This window comes from Salvelinus namaycush, chromosome 22 (assembly GCF_016432855.1).
Source record: "Salvelinus namaycush isolate Seneca chromosome 22, SaNama_1.0, whole genome shotgun sequence".
Lineage (NCBI taxonomy): Eukaryota > Metazoa > Chordata > Actinopteri > Salmoniformes > Salmonidae > Salvelinus > Salvelinus namaycush.
Window position 1 is genome coordinate 22,539,604 of NC_052328.1, and position 22,247 is coordinate 22,561,850.

At 43.7% G+C, this 22,247-nt stretch overlaps 1 protein-coding gene across 3 annotated transcripts in view; it reads left to right on the forward strand.

Moving 5' to 3' along the window:
* Nucleotides 1–22,247, forward strand: part of LOC120017938 (C-terminal-binding protein 2-like) — a 49,480-nt gene that overhangs the window by 25,369 nt on the left and 1,864 nt on the right. For all 3 annotated transcript variants that reach the window (XM_038960895.1, XM_038960894.1, XM_038960896.1), the window contains 6 exons: nt 17,675–17,829; nt 20,013–20,157; nt 20,674–20,880; nt 21,001–21,215; nt 21,873–22,003; nt 22,100–22,227. In XM_038960895.1, coding sequence (XP_038816823.1) covers nt 17,675–17,829; nt 20,013–20,157; nt 20,674–20,880; nt 21,001–21,215; nt 21,873–22,003; nt 22,100–22,227 — 981 coding nt within the window. The remainder of the gene's footprint in view (nt 1–17,674; nt 17,830–20,012; nt 20,158–20,673; nt 20,881–21,000; nt 21,216–21,872; nt 22,004–22,099; nt 22,228–22,247) is intronic.

Sequence of the window (22,247 nt, forward strand, 5' to 3'; positions counted from 1 at the left end):
AAATATTAAAAACAAAGAAAAACCCTTGAATGAGTAGGTGTCCAAATGTTTGACTGTATATACATAACCATACATACAGTACCAGTCAAAAGTTTGGACACAACTACTCATTTAAGTGTTTTTTCTATATTTACATTTTTTTAAAGTAAAAAAATATTATCTAGATAGTTTACTTCGTTCATGGAGGAAATGCTAGCTACATACATTGCGGCTGACCTGCTACATGTACTCTAGCCAGAGCCATGCATAAATGTATTTTTTTCTAAATATAGTACATAGCCAGCCAGCTAGCTTCTAATTGGAATGTTGGATAGATAGCTAGCTAACCTGATCCATATATGAAAATCGTGACAATTATCTCGCTGTATTCTAACTTATCCAATCTTTACCCACTGGCACTGTGCAGCATGCATGTATGTAAAAACAATATCTAGCTAGCTAACGTGAACTAGCCCATATGTAGCCCCCAACCACCTAGAGCTAACTAGCTATTTAGCTAGCTGAATTCCAGTTATTGTCTTATTTTACAAATTGTTTGCCTCAGCCATAGCATTGGCTATCTTGCTAGCACGCATGTTTGATTCAGCAGTCAGGAAACAAAGACAACCCTCGTTTTCAATTAATATTCTGGCTTGGTACATCACCACACAAATATTTCCTTAACTGATGCCAATGATGGCTCCATAGCCTGCCATAACCTTGTAGGCCTAGCAACTCGCTTATCAGAAATTGTACTAGCTAGCTAGCTATTTGTCTTCTATGTTGACAGGTAATTGCTGCAATTTGAGAGTTGTTTACAACTGCTAGCCAGCTACCAGGTTGGACTAGTTGCCTGCTTGCTTGCTAGTAGCTGATGTTATACATAGAAAAATAACAGCCTCTCTTTAAAGACTGATATTATTACTTGGCTGTGGTGTGACATCTTTCTATATCATATGAATAACTGAACAGGCACGGGTTATCGTTGCTCGTTGTTTATTGCAAACAAACAGTGTTGGATATTTTTATTTTATAAAAAAATATATATTTCACCTTTATTTAACCAGGTAGGCTAGTTGAGAACAAGTTCTCATTTACAACTGCGATCTGGTCAAGATAAAGCAAAGCAGTGCTACAGAAAAAACAACACAGAGTTACACATGGAATAAACAAACATACAGTCAATAATACAATAGAAAAAGTATATATACAGTGTGTGCAAATGAGGTAGGATAAGGGAGGTAAGGCAATAAATAGGCCATAGTGACGAAATAATTACAATATTGTAATTAAACACTGTGGTGATAGATGTGCAGAAGATGAGCGTGCAAGTAGAGATACTGGGGTGCAAAGGAGCGAAATAAATAACAGTATGGGGATAAGGTAGTTGGATGGGCTATTTACAGATGGGCTATGTACAGGTGCAGTGATCTGTGAGCTGCTCTGGCAGCTGGTGCTTAAAGTTAGTGAGGGAGATATGAGTCTCCAGCTTCAGTGATTTTTGCAGTTCGTGCTACGGGTGGGTGCTGCTATGATGACCAGTGAGCTGAGATAAGGCGGAGCTTTACCTAGCAAAGACTTATACAGTTGAAGTCGGAAGTTTACATACACTTTAGCCAAATACATTTAAACTCAGTTTTTCACAAATCCTGACATTTAATCTTAGTAAAAATTCCCTGTCTTAGGTCAGTTAAGATCACCACTTTATTTTAAGAATGTGAAATGTCAGAATAATAGTAGAGAGAATGATTTATTTCAGATTTGATTTCTTTCATCACATTCCCAGTGGTTCAGACGTTTACATACACTCAATTAGTATTTGGTAGCATTGCATTTAAATTGTTTAACTTCGGTCAAACGTTTCAGGTAGCCTTCCACAAGCTTCCCACAATAAGTTGGGTGAATTTTGGCCCATTCCTCCTGACACAGCTGTTGTAACTGAGTCAGGTTTGTAGGCCTCCTTGCTCGCCAACGCTTTTTCAGTTCTGCCCACAAATTTTCTATAGGATTGAGGTCAGGGCTTTGTGATGGCCATTCCAATACCTTGACTTTGTTGTCCTTAAGCCATTTTGCCACAACTTTGGAAGTATGCTTGGGGTCATTGTCCATTTGGAAGACCCATTTGCGACCTAGCTTTAACTTCCTGATGGATGTCTTCAGATGTTGCTTCAATATATCAACATATTTTTCCTTCTCATGATGCCATCTATTTTGTGAAGTGCACCAGTCCCTCCTGCAGCGATGCACCCCCACAACATGATGCATGATGCAACATGATGGTGTTCTTCGGTTTGCAAGCCTCCCCCTTTTTCCTCCAAACATAACTATGGTCATTGTGGCCAACAGTTCTATTTTTATTTCATCAGACCAGAGGACATTTCTCCAAAAAGTACGATCTTTGTCCCCATGTGCAGTTGCAAACCTTTTTGTCTGGCTTTTTTATGGCAATTTTGGAGCAGTGGCTTCTTCCTTGCTGAGCTTCCTTTCAGGCCATGTCGATATAGGACTCGTTTTACTGTGGATATATATACTTTTGTACCTGTTTCCTCCAGCATCTTCACAGGGTCCTTTGCTGTTGTTCTGGGATTGATTTGCACTTTTCGCACCAAAGTACATCCATCTCTAGGAGACAGACTTGAGCGGTATGACGGCTGCGTGGTCCCATGTTGTTTATACTTGCGTAGTATTGTTTGTACAGATGAACATGGTACCTTAGGGCATTTGGAAATTGCTGCCAAGGATGAACCAGACTTGTGGAGGTCTACAATTTTTTTCTGAGTACTTGGCTGATTTCTTTTGATTTTCCCATGATGTCAAGCAAAGAGGCACTGAGTTTGAAGGTAGGCCTGGAAATACATCCACAGGTACACCTCCAATTGACTCAAATTATGTCAGAAGCTTCTAAAGCCATGACATCATTTTTCTAGAATTTTCAAAGCTGTTTAATGGCACAGTCAACTTAGTGTATGTACACTTTTGACCCACTGGAATTGTGACACAGTGAATTATAAGTGAAATAATCTGTCTGTAAACAATTGTTGGAAAAATTCATTGTGTTATGCACGAAGGGGATATCTTAACCGACTTGCCAAAACTATAGTTTGTTGACAAGAAATTTGTGGAGTGGTTGAAAAACTAGTTTTAATGACTCCAACCTAAGTGTATGTAAACTTCCGACTTCAACTGTAGATGACATGGAGCCAGTGGGTTTGGCGACAAATATGAAGCGAGGGCCAGCCAACGAGAGCATACAAGTCACAGTGGTGGGAAGTATATGGGGCTTTGGTGACAAAACGGATGGCACTGTGATAGACTGCATCCAATTTACTGAGTAGAGTGTTGGAGGCTATTTTATAAATGACATCGCCGAAGTCAAGGATCGTTAGGATAGTCAGTTTTACGAGGGTATGTTTGGCAGCATGACTGAAGGATGCTTTGTTGCGAAATAGGAAGCTGATTCTAGATTTAATTTTGGATTGGAGATGCTTAATGTGAGTCTGGAAGGAGAGTTTACAGTCTAACCAGACACCTAGGTATTTGGTGTTGTCCACATATTCTAAGTCAGAACCGTCCAGAGTAGTGATGCTGGACGGGCGGGCAGGTATGGGTAGCGATCGGTTGAAGAGCATGCATTTAGTTTTATTTGCATTTAAGAGCAGTTGGAGGCCACGCCTTATCACTTGTTACCATGGACACGTGACTCATGAGCCACTGGTGTTTTTGTAATGCACACACACACACACATTTTTTTGTGCACAAATAGAAGTTCAATGCAAGCACATTAGGATATGGCACATTAACCTCACATAGTGGGCTCACTTTCACCATCTGACGGATATTTTTGGGATTGCAGAATGAAATAGCACTGTGACATTGACAATGGTTCATCTTATTGGAAAGTCGCTGCATTATGTGATTACTGATTTGTAAATACAGAGCACAGCCATGCAGAGAACCATGCGCAGAATGCAACTTCCTCCACCCGGAAATATGTTTGCTTGTGACATCAATAATAATTTGTTCTATTGTATTGTCTGTTTTTAGTTTAATTCTGTGTTGAATTGAAACAATGGCTGTTGATTACTTTGCAAATGCTATATAGGCCTAAAAAGCGTTATTGGTGATATATGAGTAATAAAGTATATTTACATTTAATTTGCTCTGTTAAACCTACCCTTTAGAATGACTTCGATAGCAACAGTGAATTTATTTCATTTTTAAGTGGAGGTCTCTCAACAGTCATTCTCTCGATAGCACATTGGTAATAGCCAGTGACAAACATCATAACTAAGCTGGGCTTGGTTAAAATCCTGGATGGGTGACCAAAGGGTAGCTGTAGATATATACATTCCCTAGTAGGAGGTGCTGCTAAGCCAAACTTTTTTTCTGATAGTAGATATAACATTGAAGATCTGATGTTGTTTTAAAGGTACAAAATCAACATATTGTATACAAGGTTTGTCTATGTTGAAATTGGGTTACCATGATGACACCCTCAAAACAACATTGATGACCTTTTTCAAATCCTGTGTATTTTCCCACGTAGATTCCACGTCACAATACGTTGACAAATTATGTTTCAAACAACATTGATTCCACCAGTTTGTGCCCAGTGGGTTGTTTATGTTGTTTTATTATGACAAACTTGGTGACACAAGCCACCAAACCATGTGAGGATGTGATCATTAAGGGACAACATGCAGCTGATTGTAGGAAAGATACATTTCCTGGGAATATACTAGAAACACATGCCAGTAATTTCCCCAGGTTTTCCAGTTAATTGTGGACGTAATGCTGTAGGAATCCTCAACTGCAATGTTATTCTTTTATAGTGTGTATTTTTGTTTATTTGCCCTTGTGTGACTGTCAGTGTTTTGACTTAATGTTGGCAGGTGATGATGTTGATATTGTACTTTTTTTTTTAGACATTAGGGGGACAATGCAAGTTTCAGAGAAAAACACATCATACGTGCACTTCCCTGAATGGGTTTGAAAATAAATGGGATGTTTTGTTAAGAAAGGGGGGAGGGTGAAGAAGGAGAGAAATAACAGAGAGTGAGTGTGAAAGGGAGGGAGAGGGGAAAAAGGGGCTGGCATTCTTAAAATGCTGTGAAAGCCAGATCGAAAATAATAAAACAGAGAAAGGGAGAGTGAGGGAAAGAGGAAGGGGGGAAAAAGAGGGAAGGAAATTGTGTGAGAGCAGAGGTAACGGAAGAGTGATTCGTCCACGCCAGGAGCGCCGCACCACGCGTTTTGACTAGCACTCATTTAGGGATTTTTTTTTCTCTTTTCATTTTTCTCTCTTTTTTTTCCTGCGTAGCTAGGGCTCTCTGGTTTGCTCACTTGTTTTCCCTGTCTTCTCTTTCTTCCTTTCTTTCTCGCTCTCGGCCTCACACAAAGGCTGGTGGAGAAAGCCTGCAATCTGTTTAAATAGCCCGGACGGAGCGTGCAGGAGGGAGGGAGGGATAGAGAGAAAGACAGACAGAGAGAGAGAAGATATTTGCGATCGACGAGAGGAGAAGAGAGGCGATTGCTGGCGGATGCTGACTGGAAAAGAGCTGTTTATGCCCCGGAGACTATCCGACCAAGCTCACCCCCCTGCCCTGACAGCCCCTCTCGCCACCCTGCTCTGACCCCCCCTACAGCCCCTCTCGCCACCCAGCACGCTTTCAAGTATGGAACAGCTGGGAGTAAGGTGAAGAAGGGTGCTTCTGGACAACAAGCAGTGGATAGAGACTGAATAAGGAGGAGAGGAGGGAGGGAGGGGGAGAGAGGGAGGAAGGAATAGCCTACCCTCAGGACACACTGAGAATCCCCCCTGCCTACTTTTTTTTTTTTTTCTTGTGTTCTGCCACTGCCATGTGCCTCTCTTGATCTGAAGAATGTGGAGACAGCATTTCCCAGGCAAGGAGCATGTTTCCAGTTGGTTGTTCTGTGAGTGTGTGCTTGCGTGTGGGTCGGAGTGTGTGTGTAGAGGGGGGGGTCTGTCAAGGCAATTGAACCTCAACGTGTCTGCAATGAAGTGTGTCATGAAAGAATGTGTGTGTGTGCATATGTCTCTACTTGGCTTGAAACCAGTGAACTGTGTAAATCCAAGGGAAAGGAAAGCGAGTGAGCAGAGAAGATGGAGGGGGATGTATTAAGATTGAGGGATTGTTGGGGGGAGGTCATTGATGAATGGTCATCCGTGTGTCTTCCAGTTGGGAAGTAGTGTGAGTGAGTGATATCTGTATGTTCTTATACAGTGCTTAGCTCCTTTGTAAACAGTATAGTTATTACCACAATAAATCCCTGAGAGCTTGTGTCTATATGTGTGTGTGTGTGCTTCCCTCCCTGTGGTGTACGGTCCCTTGATGGTTCCCTGTGTAAAGAAAGCCAGTGTGGTTGAATGGGAGCTGAAGTGTGCTTTCCACTAGTCGCCTGCTTTTGTCTCTGGCCCCAATTGTGCTCTAGAGAGCAAGTCTGGCTGGAGAAGCACAAAGGCTGCCATTTAGGAAGGACAGACATCTCTCTCTCTCATTCTCCCTCACTCTATCATGGTCTCGTTATCTCTCATTCCTTCTCCCTGTATTTTCTTTCTTTCTGTCCCCTCTGTCTCTCTTTTTCCCCCTTTTTAAACAAATGTAACCTTTATTTAACTAGGCAAGTCAGTTAAGAACACATTCTTATTTACAATGACGGTCTACTCCGGCCAAACCTGGACGACGCTGGGGCAATTGTGCGCCTCACTATGGGACTCCCAATCACGGCCGGTTGTGATACAGCCTGGATTCGAACGTCTGTTAGTGACGCCTCTAGCACTGAGATGCAGTGCCTTAGACCGCTGCGCCACTCGGGAGCTCTTGGCAGGGGAGTGGTTGGTTTAGTGGGGCTGGTAACAGGGCAGGGGCAGCAGGGTGGTGATAAGGGTGGGGAAGGATGGCAGGCAGAGGGAGGACAAGCAGGGGCTTTGTGTGTCTACAGGGGGGATAGGGTGTGCTGGGTGGTGAAGGGGGGCAGGGCGCCGTATGGTCGAGGGGGCCTGGAAGGGGAAAAACCTGCCAACAAAATAAGATTATATGGCCTCTACCCTCTTGCTCTCTCTCTCTCTTGCTGTTGCTCACACACAAGCATACACACAGTACCGTAGCTCATGTTCTGACACCGTGCTATGTGTGTGTGTCTGTGTCTGTGTGTGGGTGTGGGTGTGGGTGTGTGCCTGGGTGTGTGTTTTTGGCCCTCTCTGAGGCAATGCAGTGTTCCAGTGCTCTGGCTGAGCTCGCTGCTGTCTCACTGCCCATCCACACACTGTCTCTCTGCACCAGGACTCAAACTATGCTGCCGTTGGCTACTGACCAGCCATAGACATACTTTACTCATATTCAAGTTTCCTGGCATATATTGATAGACATAACACATATTTACACACCTCTCTTTGTCATTTTCTTAGTGGAGTCAGAGCCTCTCTTTCTTTCTCGGTGTGACAGTTTTGGAGGCCTGTTATGTTGAGTGAAGCTGTCTTATAATACCACTGGTTGCCAGATTGAGTCAGGAGAGTGAGACCCCCACTCTGAGCAGACCTGTAACCGTGGCCTCAGCTTGGGAGTTGCTAGGTAACAAGAACCAGCTGTTGGTCCTAAGCCATTGAGCCCTTCTTAGCTCTTCGTCTACAGTAGGAAAGAGAGCAGTTTCTACAAAACCCCATTCTGAACTGGGCGACCGCACCGTAGCAGAGCCCTGACATCACCGCACCGTGGAAAATCCTCCTCACTTCCTTTTGTTTTCTCAGTTTTATTGTTTAGTGGGCTGGAGACTAGAGGCCAGGGGGAGATATATTGCATTTGTCACACACAGAATTGAGTCATTGGGGCTGTGGTTGGCCTATGTTTGGTCACCTTACACTCTCCTCCAGGAGAGAGAGAAGGTGAGAAAGACAGAACGACAGTGAATGGGTGGTTTAGATTGAAAGAGACAGCTTTTCCCGTTATCTGTTGTGGAAAATCGGCTCAGGGGTACAGGGGGAGTGCAACACTCCCTTATTTAGTCAAACTAGCTCACTGTTATATTAGGGAGTATGCTAAACTGTTTTGTTTCAGGACATTGTTACTGGAGCTCTGCAGCATGCAACATGTAAACAACAACGAATTGGGTAGGTGAGTGGGAGGCCACAGTGCCCAACTGAGCAAGAGAACAAGTACATTAGTGTCTAGTTTGAGAAACAGACGTCTCACAAGTCCTCAACTGGCAGCTTCATTAAATAGTACCCGCAAAACACCAGTCTCAACGTCAACAGTGAGGAGTCGATTCCAGGATGCTGGCCTTCTAGGCAGAGTTGCAAAGAAAAGGCCAGCATCCCGGAGTCGTCTCTTCACTGTTGACGTTGAGACTGGTGTTTTGTGGGTACTATTAAATGAAGCTGCCAGTTGAGGACTTGTGAGGCGTCTGTTTCGCAAACTAGACACTCATGTACTTGTCCTCTTGCTAAGTTGTGCACCGGGGCCTCCCACTCCTCTTTCTATTCTGGTTAGAGCTAGTTTGTGTTATTCTGTGAAAGGAGTAGTACCCAGCGTTGTACGAGATCTTCAGTTTCTTGGTAATTTCTCACATGAAATAGCCTTCATTTCTCAGAACAAGAATAGACTGACGAGTTTCAGAAAAAAGTTATTTGTTTCTGGTCCTTTTGAGCCTGTAATAGAACCCACAAATGCTGATTCTTCAGATACTCAACAAGTCTAAAGAAGGCCAGTTGTATTGCTTCTTTAATCAGGACAACAGTTTTCAGCTGTGCTAAGATAATTGCAAAAGGTTTTTCTAATGATCAACTTATCCTGAACTTGGATTAGCTGACACAACGTGCCATTGGAACACAGAAGTGATGGTTGCTGATAATGGGCCTCTGTACGCCTATGTAGATATTCCATATAAAATCTGACGTTTCCTGCTACAATAGTCATTTACAACATTAACAATGTCTACACTGTATTTCTGATCAATTTTATGTTATTTTAATGGACAAGAAATGTGCTTTCCTTTCAAAAACAAGGACATTTCTAAGTGACCCCAAACTTTTGAATGGTTGTGTATATATATTTGTTTTGTTCAAATGTATATATAAGTGTGTGAGAGTTAGGCTATATGGAGGAGATTACTGAGTAGTTTGGTTCATCAGGCTGACCCCCAGTCTTCGCTTGAAGTTATTGAGGGATGATGATATTTTGGCAATGTGAAGATAAGAATGACAGAGTATGGTACCTCTGTATCTGATAGAGAATTGACTATTGGAGATGTAGCAGTGGGGAAGGTGAAGGTTATCGCAGTGTCTTGTGTTATATAGATGGATTTCAGGATTAACCTGGAAGAATCCATTGAAGGGTTTAGGTAAACTGTCTGTGAGGTATGAGTATTTGTAAATCAAAGTGTATAATTGGCGTACACTAATGTCGTAAATAGACAAGATATTGAGTTTCTTAAACAAAGGTGCAGATGGAGCCAGGTAATTAGAGGAGGTGGCTAGTCTTTCAATTGTATTTTGTATGATGAGTACAATGTGTAGGTAGGAGGTGTATATACTGATCCAGACAATATTACATGAAATTAAATATGGGTAAATTGAGCTATAGTATAGAGTTAGGAAGCAAGCTTGATGAACCAAACCACTAATCTTTCTGATGAAGCCAGCAGAATTCATCACTTTGCTGTAGACAATTTGAATATGATCTTTCCAGGATATCTTTCCATCAATTAGAATTCTGAGGAATCTAGTGCATGTGACTAGTTCAAATTCATTCCCACCAATTGAGATTCGGGCTCTTTTTGTTGTTGTTGTTGCAATATTTCTTATTCTTACTTGTGAATAAAAATAAAGTTGGATTTTTTATTTATTTTTATCTGGAATCATTCAGAAAATTTGGCCATACCTTAGTTGGCGTCATTAATTAGTGAATCAAAATTATTGTGTGGTGATAAAATCAAATTGGTGTCATCAGCAAAGAGAATGGGAAGACACAGCAGCAAGGTCATTGATATAGATTAGGAATAACAAAGGTCCAATTATTGAACCCTGTGGGACGCCACAGGATATCTTGGCTCTGGGAGATGCACAGCCGTTTGCATGAACAAATTATTCTCTAACATAAACATAACTATATAGCCAATTATATGTATAATCATAAAAACTGTAATAATGCAATTTAGAAAGTAACATTTATTGATCAACCATGTCAAATGCTTTGGATGAATCTAAAAAGATGCCAAGAGCGTATTCATTGTTGTTACAATTAACTCCATCACCTCCATTACATCAGGAGGATCAAACTGAAGCAGAGAAGGGTAGTGTCCTTTAATGTAATCCAATGAAATAAAACTCAAGTTCCAAGAAAAAGTGAGGGATCGTTGAGGGATCGTTTCTCAATTGTTTTGCTCTATTTAGGAAGTTATTCTCCTCTAAATCTGTGACTCACCCTCTGGCAGCAGAGAATAGGAACTGTCTGATCAGACATCCAAATGGGAACTAGACACTCCATTGTATTATCTGAGGGAAAAGCTAATTTCTACGAAGGAATTTAGAGGCGGCCTTTATATTTCAGTTGTCAGAATCCAAAAAGGATTTTAGTGGCAGAACATCTGGGCTTCATCTGTGGGTGGATGCTAATGTCTCTCTGCTCTCTGCCAGCTTCTTTCATACTCCAAGAAAGCATCTAGATCGCGGCTGTAGTTGGCCAGGTGTCTTAACTCATCCAATGAGAAGTATCACAACAACACTGCGTGGTGGTGACACACTTCCTTCCTTGAGTCTCAGAGCAACGTGATCTATTGGTTGTGTTAGTGTTCTATGATAGACCATAAGCTAAATACAAAGCATCTTCTGTGTTTACATAGCTCAGTGTAGTAATCGATTCTCTATTAACTATGAAGTGTATCATTGTATCAAATTGGTGGCTTCAAAAGGTACAGTGGCATCTTTATCCATTAAAACAAAGGGCTAATTTTTCATTTTTCCCCTCAAGATGAGGCTAGTATTTTGTCTAGTGTGGATTTTCTCCACCCTGTTTTGGCTAGTGTCTACTCCTGCGCTGGTTTCCAATGACACAGGCTTTGGGTGGGGCTCATGCTAGCCTGCCAAACACCCATAGTGGTGCTAAACAGACCAGAGCCTTTAGTACAGAGAAGGGTGGGTCGTTCCACCTCAAAAAACACTAGAAAGAGGATTTCGTCACCCACCATCTCAGATTGTTCTGAAATCGTTTCTGTAGTTAGAAACATAAGATTAGCATTCCTGAAACATTATTGTATTGATATATAATTTGATCTCTGAGAAATTAAGCATTTTTTTGTTTGTTTTGTATTTGCGATCCAATTACGATCTTGTCTCATCGCTGCAACTCCCCAACGTGCTCGGGAGAGGCGAAGGTCGAGTCATGCGTCCTCCGAAACAGGACCCACCAAACCGCGCTTCTTAACACCTGCCGCTTAACCCGGTAGCCAGCCGCACCAATGTGTTGGAGGAAACACTCTACAACTGGTGACACGAGTCAGCGTGTCACTCATCGAATGATGAGTTACACATGAGGAATCCAAATAGATTGTGAAAAGCCCCCCACGGACCCCTCACACCCCACGCCAGTCCCACCCCAACCATGACTATATAGCAGGGTTCCCAACTGGATTTGGCCCACGGTTGTTTTATTTGGCCCACCCAAGTTTTCTGAGCAATGGAATTTTTAATGTTGGATGTAAAAGACTGTAAAAAAACAGGAAATCAGCTCCAAGGGATTTTAATTTTGGAAATCTGTTCCCTAGTATTCCCACGCATAATAGAGATATATGTGATTGTATACAAATGTAAGCAAGGTTTGAAATTATTTATTTTTTTGTCAAATATTATATTGGTTTGGGCTTCTTTCAGTCAAATTTGCAGACAACAAATGATTTGTAATTTTGTTCCAGCCCCCAAACCATCTGCTCAATAAAAAATCAGCCCACGGCTGAATCTAGTTGATGATCACTGGTATATACTGTAGTATCAGTTATGTAAGTAGTATGGAGCTGCGGCTCGGAGTATTGCTTCTTAATCCTATATAATGTATTCTCAGTGAATTTGGTGATGGTTGATGTCATACCTTGTCCATAAACAGGAACAGCATAATCTAGTGGTCAAAACCTAATAATATCAGGATGTGGGATGGAATATAAACCAAACAACTTCCGTGACTAATTTCTCTGAACAGGAAAACAAAAACATCACCAAATTTACTGAGTTTACATACAACGTACATACATACAACAATACTCCAAGTAGCAGCTCCATACTACTTGTCAGACATAGAAAACGGATACTGTATACTTGTTGATGGGGTGGGATTGGTGTGGGGTGTGGACGGTCCGTGGGTGGTTTTTGACCATTTCGTTGGATTCCTCATGTCTTACTCATTGTTAGAAAAAAGTTGGGTCCAGACTTGAACACAGTTGAGCATCTTTGGAGAGACCTGAAAATAGCTGTGCAGCAACGCTTCCCATCCAACCTGACAGAGCTTGAGAGAATCTGCAGAGAAGAATGGGAGAAACTCCCCAAATACAGGTGTGCCAAGCTTGTAGCGTCATACCCAAGAAGACTCGAGGCTGTAATCGCTGCCAAAGGTAGACTAGCCGGTGCCCCGCACATTGGGTCTGTACCGGTACCCCCTGTATATAGCCTCGCTATTGTTATTTTACTGTTGCTCTTGAATTATTTGTTACTTTTCTTTCTTTTTTTTGTTGGTATTTTTCTTACCTGCGTTGTTGGTTAAGGGCTTTTAAGTAAGCATTTCACTGTAAGGTTATATTCGGCGCATGTGACAAATAATATTTGATTTGATTAGTAGCCTATAAGTGCTGATTTAGGACCACAAGTGTAACTTCATGGTTGGTTCCCAGAACACACAGTGGCGGAGGAAAAATATCAGGAACCACAACAAGGAACTTCACCGGTTGTCCTGACACGGCCTTGCAGGTGTCCTTGGGGATGTTAGCTGGCACAAATGTAGATCTCACGAGCTAGTTTTCATTTCAGTTATCTTCAAGGAAGAGAGTCAGACCCTGTCTGTTAGCAAATTGGGTAGCAAACACAAGTCTTGGTGTCTCCAGCAATGTTACTTATCACGTGAGTGTGGTTCACAGAACCACCTCAGTTACATAAGCACTGGTCCTGGACCAGCTGTGGTGATGAGATCTCAGAGGACACGTCAGTTCAGTAAGGATGAGGGATCCCATGGGGAAGATGGCAAGTCAACAAGACCGGCTGGACTGGATAAATCCACTCTAACTGTGTGTGTGTGTGTGTGTTTGCTGTGTGCTGTGCGCTGGTGGGTTTGTGCACGTGGGTGTGAGCATATCTGTTAATCTCCACTCTATTTTCAGATTATCCAGAACATGTATGCATACATTAGCATTTTATTATGTCGTTGAGAACATTCTGGAACAGTATGGAGTTGTAGCACATTTGACGTGATGTGTCTTGCATTTGACTTTACAGGAGGCTGCTGAGGGGAGGACAGCTAATAATAATGGCTGGAAACATGTGTTTGATACCACTCCATGTATTCCGTTCCAGCCATTATTATGAGCCCATACTCCCCAATTAAGGTGCCACTGGCCGCCTGTGGTTGACTTGCCTCATGTCATTTTCTCCCAGGCTGCTTTAAAGGGGTATTATCTTTCTTCATACTGGACAGAGACTAAAAAATGGTATCCATGAGTTCCTCTGAATCTGAGGAAGTAGATAAAGGGCCTCATTGCCAAAATCCCAAAGTGTCCCTTTAAGAAGCTCTTCAGAATTACTGACCAGGTATTAGGTCCTCATTAAGCTCTCATTAGTAGCTAATTAGCCAGCAATGTATCATGTATTTAGCAGAGCTTCTTGTTCTGACTTAATAGGGTGCTGAAAGTCTATTAGCCACAAGGAAATAATTAATCATCAGTATTTTGACCCATTTCCGACTGTTGCCAGTATTTTGCTTGCCTCTAAACTGTGTGTGAGTGTGACCCTCTGCTCCCAGCTAATAGGGTATTTGAAGGAGGTTGTGCTCACCAATTCTGTGCTGTGTTAATGGGGTCTGCAGGAGTGTAAGGAGATTCAGGCGTGTGTCTGTGGAACAGTATTTTACTTCAGAGCGCCCTGCACACAGTCGGGCTAGTGCCAAACTTGAAGTCTTCCTGACTTCGGAGTCTGGCAAGGCTGCTTGGTGTTGTAGGCACGATGCGTCGATAATGAAGGGGGCTGTGCTTTTTTACTGGTTTACTGGTTACATGGACAACCACACATAGCCCCTGAAAGCTGCCCCCTTCCAATACAACTCTTAGATTTTCAAATCCAGGTCTCAAACCCCCCCCCCCCAGGAAAGAAAAAAAAACATTTAAGAGAACCAATCAAAGCTCAGCCAATTTCTTTGCAAATACTGCATTTATGGTGGACCCCTAGCCAGACCAGTGTGTCACAGCGCTCGTTCGTTGTGTACCATGGGAGTGGCGTCAGCCAGACTACCATGCACAGTCCCATGGAGAGAAAGTGAACTGTGCAACAAATAGCTATAGACCTCCATCCTTCCAGGGATATTGAAGCTATAGGTACCCTATTCACACAATTGTAAAGAGCTATGTTGTCATGGCAATTTCCTTCCTCTGTGCTTCGTCATGTAAAAGGCTGTGAGAGTTGACTGACACTGTGAGAGGCACAGAGACATGTACCCATGATAATAACACATATACACATAAGTATATACAGTGCATTCGGAAAGTTTTCAGACCCCTTCCCTTTTTCCACATTTTGTTACGTTACAGCCTTATTCTAAAATGGATTAAATATTTTTTCCCCCTCATCAATCTACACACAATACCCCATAATGACAAAGTGAAACATGTTTTTAGAAATGTTTGCAAATGTATTAAACATGAAAAACAACTTATTTACATAAGTATTCAGACCCTTTGCTATGAGACTTGAAATTGAGCTCAGGTGCATCCTGTTTCCATTGATAATCCTTGAGATGTTTCTACAACTTGATTGGAGTCCACCTGTGGTAAATTCAATTGATTGGACATGATTTGGAAAGGCACACACCTGTCTATATAAGGTCCCACAGTTGACAGTGCATGTCAGAGCAAAAACCAAGCCATGAGGTCGAAGGAATTGTCCGTAGAGCTTCGAAACAGGATTGTGTTGAGGCACATATCTGGGGGAAAATGTATGCAGGCTTGAAGGTCCCAAGGACACAGTGGCCTCCATCATTCTTAAATGGAAGAAGTTTGGAACCACTAAGACTATTCCTAGAGCTGGCTGCCCGGCCAAACTGAGCAATCGGGGGAGAATGTCCTTGGTCAGGGAGATGACCAAGAACCCGATGGTCACTTCAACAGAGCTCTAGAGTTCCTCTGTGGAGATGGGAGAACCTTCCAGAAGGACAACCATCTCTGCAGCACTCCAACAATCAGGCCTTTATGGTAGAGTTGCCAGACTGAAGCCGCTCCTTAGTAAAAGGCACATGACAGCCCACTTGGAGTTTACCAAAAGGCACCTAAAGGACTCTCAGACCATGAGAGACAAGACTCTCTGGTCTGATGAAACCAAGATTGAACTCTTTGGCCTGAATGCCAAGCATCACGTCTGGAGGAAACCTGTCACACAGCCAAGCAGGAGTGGCTTCGGGACAAGTCTCTGAATGTCCTTGAGTGGCTCAGTCAGAGCCCGGACTTGAACCCAATCGAACATCTCTGGAGAGACCTGAAAATAGCTGTGCAGCAACGCTCCCCATCCAACCTGACAGAGCTTGAGAGGATCTGCAGAGAAGAATGGGAGAAACTCCCCAAATACAGGTGTGCCAAGCTTGTAGCGTCATACCCAAGAAGACTTGACGCTGTAATCGCTGTCAAAGGTGCTTCAACAAAGTACTGAGTAAAGGGTCTGAATACTTATGTAAATGTGAGCCACAAGAGCATTAGCGCTGAAGTTGGGCGATTAGGCCTGGCTCACAGTGTGTGGATTGATGAGCAAAACAATTGATTTAATCAATTTTAGAATAACGCTGTAACGTAACAAAATGTGGAAAAGAGGAAGGGGTCTGAATACTTTCTGAATGCACTGTATGAACTAGCCATCCCTTACCTCTCCACACTCACAGGGCTCAGTGGTGACCTCCCAAAGACTGGCTGTCTTTCACAGCTGTGACATTATACAGGAAGTCTATTAGGTGCTCTCTTTAGGTTGTACCGTATGAAAAAAAACAAATCATTCAGTGCTAGCGTCACGTTATGATTTCAACCTCCCTGGTTACCGCCACCAAGACGGAATTCATCAATTTCTTATGCTGGATACAATTTAGGATGTTGTGGTTAGCTGATTTTTGTTATTAGGGAAAACTCATGAAGAACCAAGTAGTGTTAAGGGACATTGTTTTTGTGTTGTTGTACATTCTGACACATTTCTCTGTATTTCTTTTGTGTTGCTGGTCTATCTTGTGTTCTCGTTCAATGGGCACAGGTTACAGTCTGTTCTCTCTGATGTTGAAATGGACACAGAGGGGAGAGAAAAGCTCAGATCTGCTCTTCAGCAGCACAGACGCCACTAAATCAAATATTTCATAATCCTGCCCAAATCCTGTAATCACCATGACAACAGCAGTAGGGAGCGAGGGAGCGCTGGAGGAGTGGTGTGCAAAGTGCTTTCTCTCTCTCTCTCTCCCTCTTCCCCCCTTTCCTTTTTTTGGATGGAATTTGGTTTCATTCTGCCCAGAGTCGCTCTTCTCTTTTTTCGCTCCGTTTTCGCTCCTTCACAGAGTATAAAGCTCCAGGGATGATACATTGGTGATATTGTGCAGTGTGTTTGGAGAAGGTTGAGATACTTGTGTCTGTAGTATCATGCTGTAACAGATACAGAACACAGGTGTGTGTGTGTGTGTGTGCTTGCTTACGCGTGTGTGCGTAGTGCGTACACACACACACACACACACACACACACACACACACACACACACACACACACACACACACACACACACACACACACACACACACACACACACACACACACACACACACACACACACACACACACACACACACACACACACACACACACACTGCCCCTGCAGGGTTGTGATATGGTGGGAGTGACCTCATGGGGTGAAAGACCTTGTTGCCTGGTAACTGGAGTTATCAGGAGTCACAACGTTGAGACACAGCAGAGGGGTTGGTCATTTCAGGAAGTATTGAGTGTGTGTTATTGATCCATCTTACCAGGTGATTGTGGAGTCAGAGCATTCATTGTATCGAACTGTCAATTTTCACAGTGTGTGTGTGTGTGAGGGAGGGAAAAGATTACATATGCACATCCAATGTCTTTGTGCAGTTGCGGTTCAGTGAATCTGTTAAAGAGACTCCACACACTGCAATCTATTCTCCAAAGTAGTTTATTGTTAACAATGTGCCGACCCCTCAGGTTTTCATCAAGTTTCCTCCCCCTCTCTCTCCCTCTCTCTTTATCTCCTCTCCCTGTTCTGGCTCTCTCTGTCCTCTCTCTCTGTCCTCTCTCTCTCTCTCTCTCTCTCTCTCTCTCTCTCTCTCTCTCTCTCTCTCTCTCTCTCTCTCTCTCTCTCTCACTCTCTCTGTTCTCTCTCTCTTTCTCTCTCTCTCTGTCCTCTCTCTATCTCCTCTCTCTCTCTCTCTCTCTCTCTCTCTCTCTCTGTAGGTATCCGGCCCCAGATCATGAATGGGCCGATGCACCCTCGCCCCCTAGTGGCCCTGTTAGATGGGCGTGACTGTACAGTAGAGATGCCCATCCTCAAAGACCTGGCCACTGTTGCCTTCTGTGACGCCCAGTCCACACAGGAGATCCATGAGAAGGTATCACACACACACACACACACACACACACACACACACACACACACACACACACACACACACACACACACACACACACACGCACAGGGACTGCATGGGTTTGTGCCCTCAATTCAAACTGTAGCTGTCTTTTCACCTCTTTCTCCCCCTCTGCTCCTTCTCTAACATAAAACGGATATTACAGTATATTGTCTCTCCCACCCTTTCCCATTTAAGTGAAAGTGATTGTATTAGGATGTAATGTCATTGGTGGTGTATGCTGTTCCTCTCCTCCTCTGGTTGTTAAATAGAGAGGCTGGTTATGGGAAAGGAATGTCATTATATACTGAGATTGCATGTAGCGCTCCTTAACGACAGTCATCAGCAATATACCAGTGCAACAGCAAATCTTCCCTTCTTCATGTAAAATACAACATGTGGAAAAAGGTTGTTAACCAAGCAATTTCAATGTGTTGTGTATGTTGACCCTACAGTTTTGTCAGCGTTGAAAAGCTTCATAGTGATAATCAATTGTTAACAAGGTTTGTTGACATAGATTTTGTCAGCGCAGGCAGTGTTGAACCATTTACAAATATATATTTGGGTGTGACGCATAGAGAGAGAGCGAGTGAAATTGGAAAATAGAAAGAATGGAGGGAGGGAGGGAGAAAAATAGGACCAGGGTTCTTTTGACCTCCTGACACTTTTCTCCCTGGACCTTGGCCTCTTCGTGCTCCCCTGCTCATGCACACCAAGGCCTTTCTGTCCAATCAGCTGTTGTGTTTGTGCATACATTACAAAACGAGATGGCCTGCCCTGGGTGTAGAGATATTGGCAGAGCTCCCGCCTCTGTAACGAGTCAGCAGAGACAGCAGAGGTGGCACTCCACACACACGAGAGGAGAAAGGGCCCACACAGGCACTCACATGCAAACAAACCACAAAAATTGGCTCACACTCACACACAGAGGCTCAAATGCTGACTCACTGATTTCACACACACACACACACACACACACACACACACACACACACACACACACACACACACACACACACACACACACACACACACACACACACACACACACACACACACTTTACCTCTCATACACACAAATTCACACACTTTCATCTGAAACATACTGAAACACACACACTGCTGCCTCTGCATGCATCGCCTGAGAAAGAGGAGCCGAGTTAATACCCTGACAGGAGCCCTAACCTGCATATTTCTTCTCAGTGGCATTGCGTTTGAGCAGTGTTGGGATGCTACAATGACTCACTATCTAATTCAAAGCAGTGCTAGTCTCATCATGTTTTGGTGGGGACTTATCTCTACGTTGTGTCGTGTGGACAAAAGGGCTAGCATGCTCGTGTGTTATCTCCCCCTCTGATGTCAGGACAATGTTAGCAGTTTAACCATCTGTTTGTGGACTTGTTTCCCTGAGTTAGCGAGGGAATTGATACAAATGAATCTTGAGCATTATATCAGCTTTTATCTGCACAGCTACCGCCCCACCCCCACACCAACTGTCTCCACACATCATTTTGATCTGGAGGAAATATTCTCTCAAACTGGTCCTTTGACATCTATTGGGCCATATCCAACTGATTTTTTACAACTACCGTGTATTTTAATACTGGCCCACCATAGTTATAAAAAATACCATTTCCATTTAGTCTGACACATTGCTCAGCGATTACCCCGCTTGCTTAATGACTCACACAGCATTGGTCATTATAACCCACAGGACGTATTGTCTCCAGCCAAACATGCCTCTGGCTAGCAGCACAGCCTAAGCAATTAGATGAACGCATGAGGAGAGCTTCAACCTTGAATTAGCATCTAGCGCTGATTCCAGCTAGCTCTCATAAAACCCTTATGGAAATTCACATCTATGCTAATCTGGCAGGCCAAGCAAATGTAGTTAGCCGGAGGAGAATTTAAAGCTATTATTTACCCAAAGTGCCTGGCAGGGGGCACTTGCTATGCTATCTGGGTATCTGGATAACCATCAATCTAGTTTATGACCCTGGCTGTCTCCACCCTAACCTGGTTTGGGTAGACAGATTCTGATAATGCAGGGCTTTTGACACGTACACATTTGCACTCGCGCGCACACAAATGCATATGTGATGAAATGATGAAATGCCTTTAATGATAATGATGAGGATGAAGGTGACTCTCCCTTTCTCCATCAGGTGCTGAACGAGGCAGTAGGGGCCATGATGTACCACACCATCACCTTGACCAGAGAAGACCTGGAGAAATTCAAGGCTCTACGCATCATCATCCGCATCGGCAGCGGCTACGACAACATCGACATCAAGGCGGCCGGAGAGATGGGTAGGAGAAAAAAAGAGAGAGGACAGAGGGATAAGATAAGACTTTATTGATCCCCTAAGGGGACATTTTATTGCAGGGGCCAATACAACATAGGAATAACAACAACAACCCACTCGTCAGCACTGCAGCCAAGACTCTTTGGAATGTAGCCAAACCAAACACTGCTTTTATCATTTTACATAACATGTAATTGGAGTATTATCCCCTAAATACACAGACAAAAGCTGTGAAAACATTGATAAGAAATACTCCCCCACAGACTTAGTTTTGCCCTGGGCATGTCACTTAATTAAAACAAAAAATCCTCAATAAACATTGAAGCCTGGTGTGAAATATGTTGTTTGTTTCATATTTGTGCACTATAATGCAAAAATATGTCATTGCCTTTCCAAGTGTGCAGTTTTTGCATGTTTCTTGGACACTTAGTTGTTCCTTTCATAACCAGCTGTGCATAGGGCTTCTACTTATTTTTGGCCTTCTTCATCCCTCACCCTGTCTTCCCTCTCTCTTTGCCAGGCATCGCGGTGTGTAACATCCCGTCGGCGGCGGTGGAGGAGACAGCAGACTCCACTCTGTGCCACATTCTCAACCTGTACCGGCGGAACACCTGGCTGTACCAGGCTCTCCGGGAGGGCACGCGGGTCCAGAGCGTGGAGCAGATCAGAGAGGTGGCGTCCGGAGCCGCCAGGATCCGAGGAGAAACGCTGGGCCTCATCGGCTTCGGTGAGTCACAGGAGATGTCTGTCTTTAGTAACGCGCACTGTTGTGAGAGTGCTTTGTTCACACACACATCCATTACATTGTGATCCGCTTCTGACACTGGATTCGTGTGTATGTCTACAGGTCGTTCAGGGCAGGCGGTGGCGGTGCGGGCCAAGGTGTTTGGCTTCAACGTGATCTTCTACGACCCGTACCTGCAGGACGGCCTTGAGCGTTCGCTGGGTGTTCAGCGTGTCTACACCCTGCAAGACCTGCTCTACCAGAGTGACTGTGTCTCCCTGCACTGCAACCTGAACGAACACAACCACCACCTCATCAACGACTTCACCATCAAACAGGTGAACACACTCAGGCAACCACACAGACACGCATACACACAATCCTCAAATAGGCCATAACAGTACAGTAGTGCGCACCCAGCCCTCACTGCGTAGTTGTTGATCACCACTGCCACCTGCAGTCAGCTTTTCAAACTGCATTCTGCTATAGGAGTCTGACATCAATGTCCTCTTTGAAATGTGAGGGGCGGTCTCATCAAGGAAGAACCTGGTTAACTTGCTATTTATATATTCAAAGAACTATACCATACGTTTCCCGGAAGAACATCAGTATTTTGCTGCCACCAGATCTCAGTGTGCGTGCGTTCATGCCTGTGTGCATGTTTGTATTTAAACATGTGTTTGCGTGTGGCTTGTGCCTTTTACAGAGCAGATACAATTGTTCCCTGAATTCAAGCTTTTATCAAGATGAAGGGATGACTTTTATCCAGATGCTCTCATTTCATCTCTGTCGCTTTCTTTTGGTACACAGAGGTTTGCCTTTTTGGATATGAATCTAAGCTTTTAGTATGTGAAGCATAATGCAGTGCACCTTGGGGCTTCATGGTTGAAAGCACCACTGCAGGCACATACTGTAGCAGTGGGCTCCCACATGTGTATTCTACAGGAGAGGGAATGTCACTTGATGTTATTAAAACAGGTTTACTTTTGTTTTAGATGCGTCAGGGTGCGTTCCTGGTGAACTCTGCGCGGGGAGGTCTGGTGGATGAGAAGGCCTTGGCTCAGGCCCTGAAAGAGGGCAGGATACGAGGGGCCGCACTGGACGTTCATGAGTCAGAACCCTTCAGGTGAGTGTGTGCATTTATCTGTGTGAATAGATAACTTCATCAACTCCATTATCCAGTTCACCGTAGCCAATCTTTCTCTCTGCCACTGTTGTGTAGTTTTACCCAGGGTCCTCTGAAGGATGCCCCTAACCTGATCTGTACTCCTCACACGGCCTGGTACAGTGAACAGGCCTCACTAGAGATGAGAGAGGCAGCCGCCACAGAGATACGCAGAGCCGTCACTGGTAAACACACACACAGACAC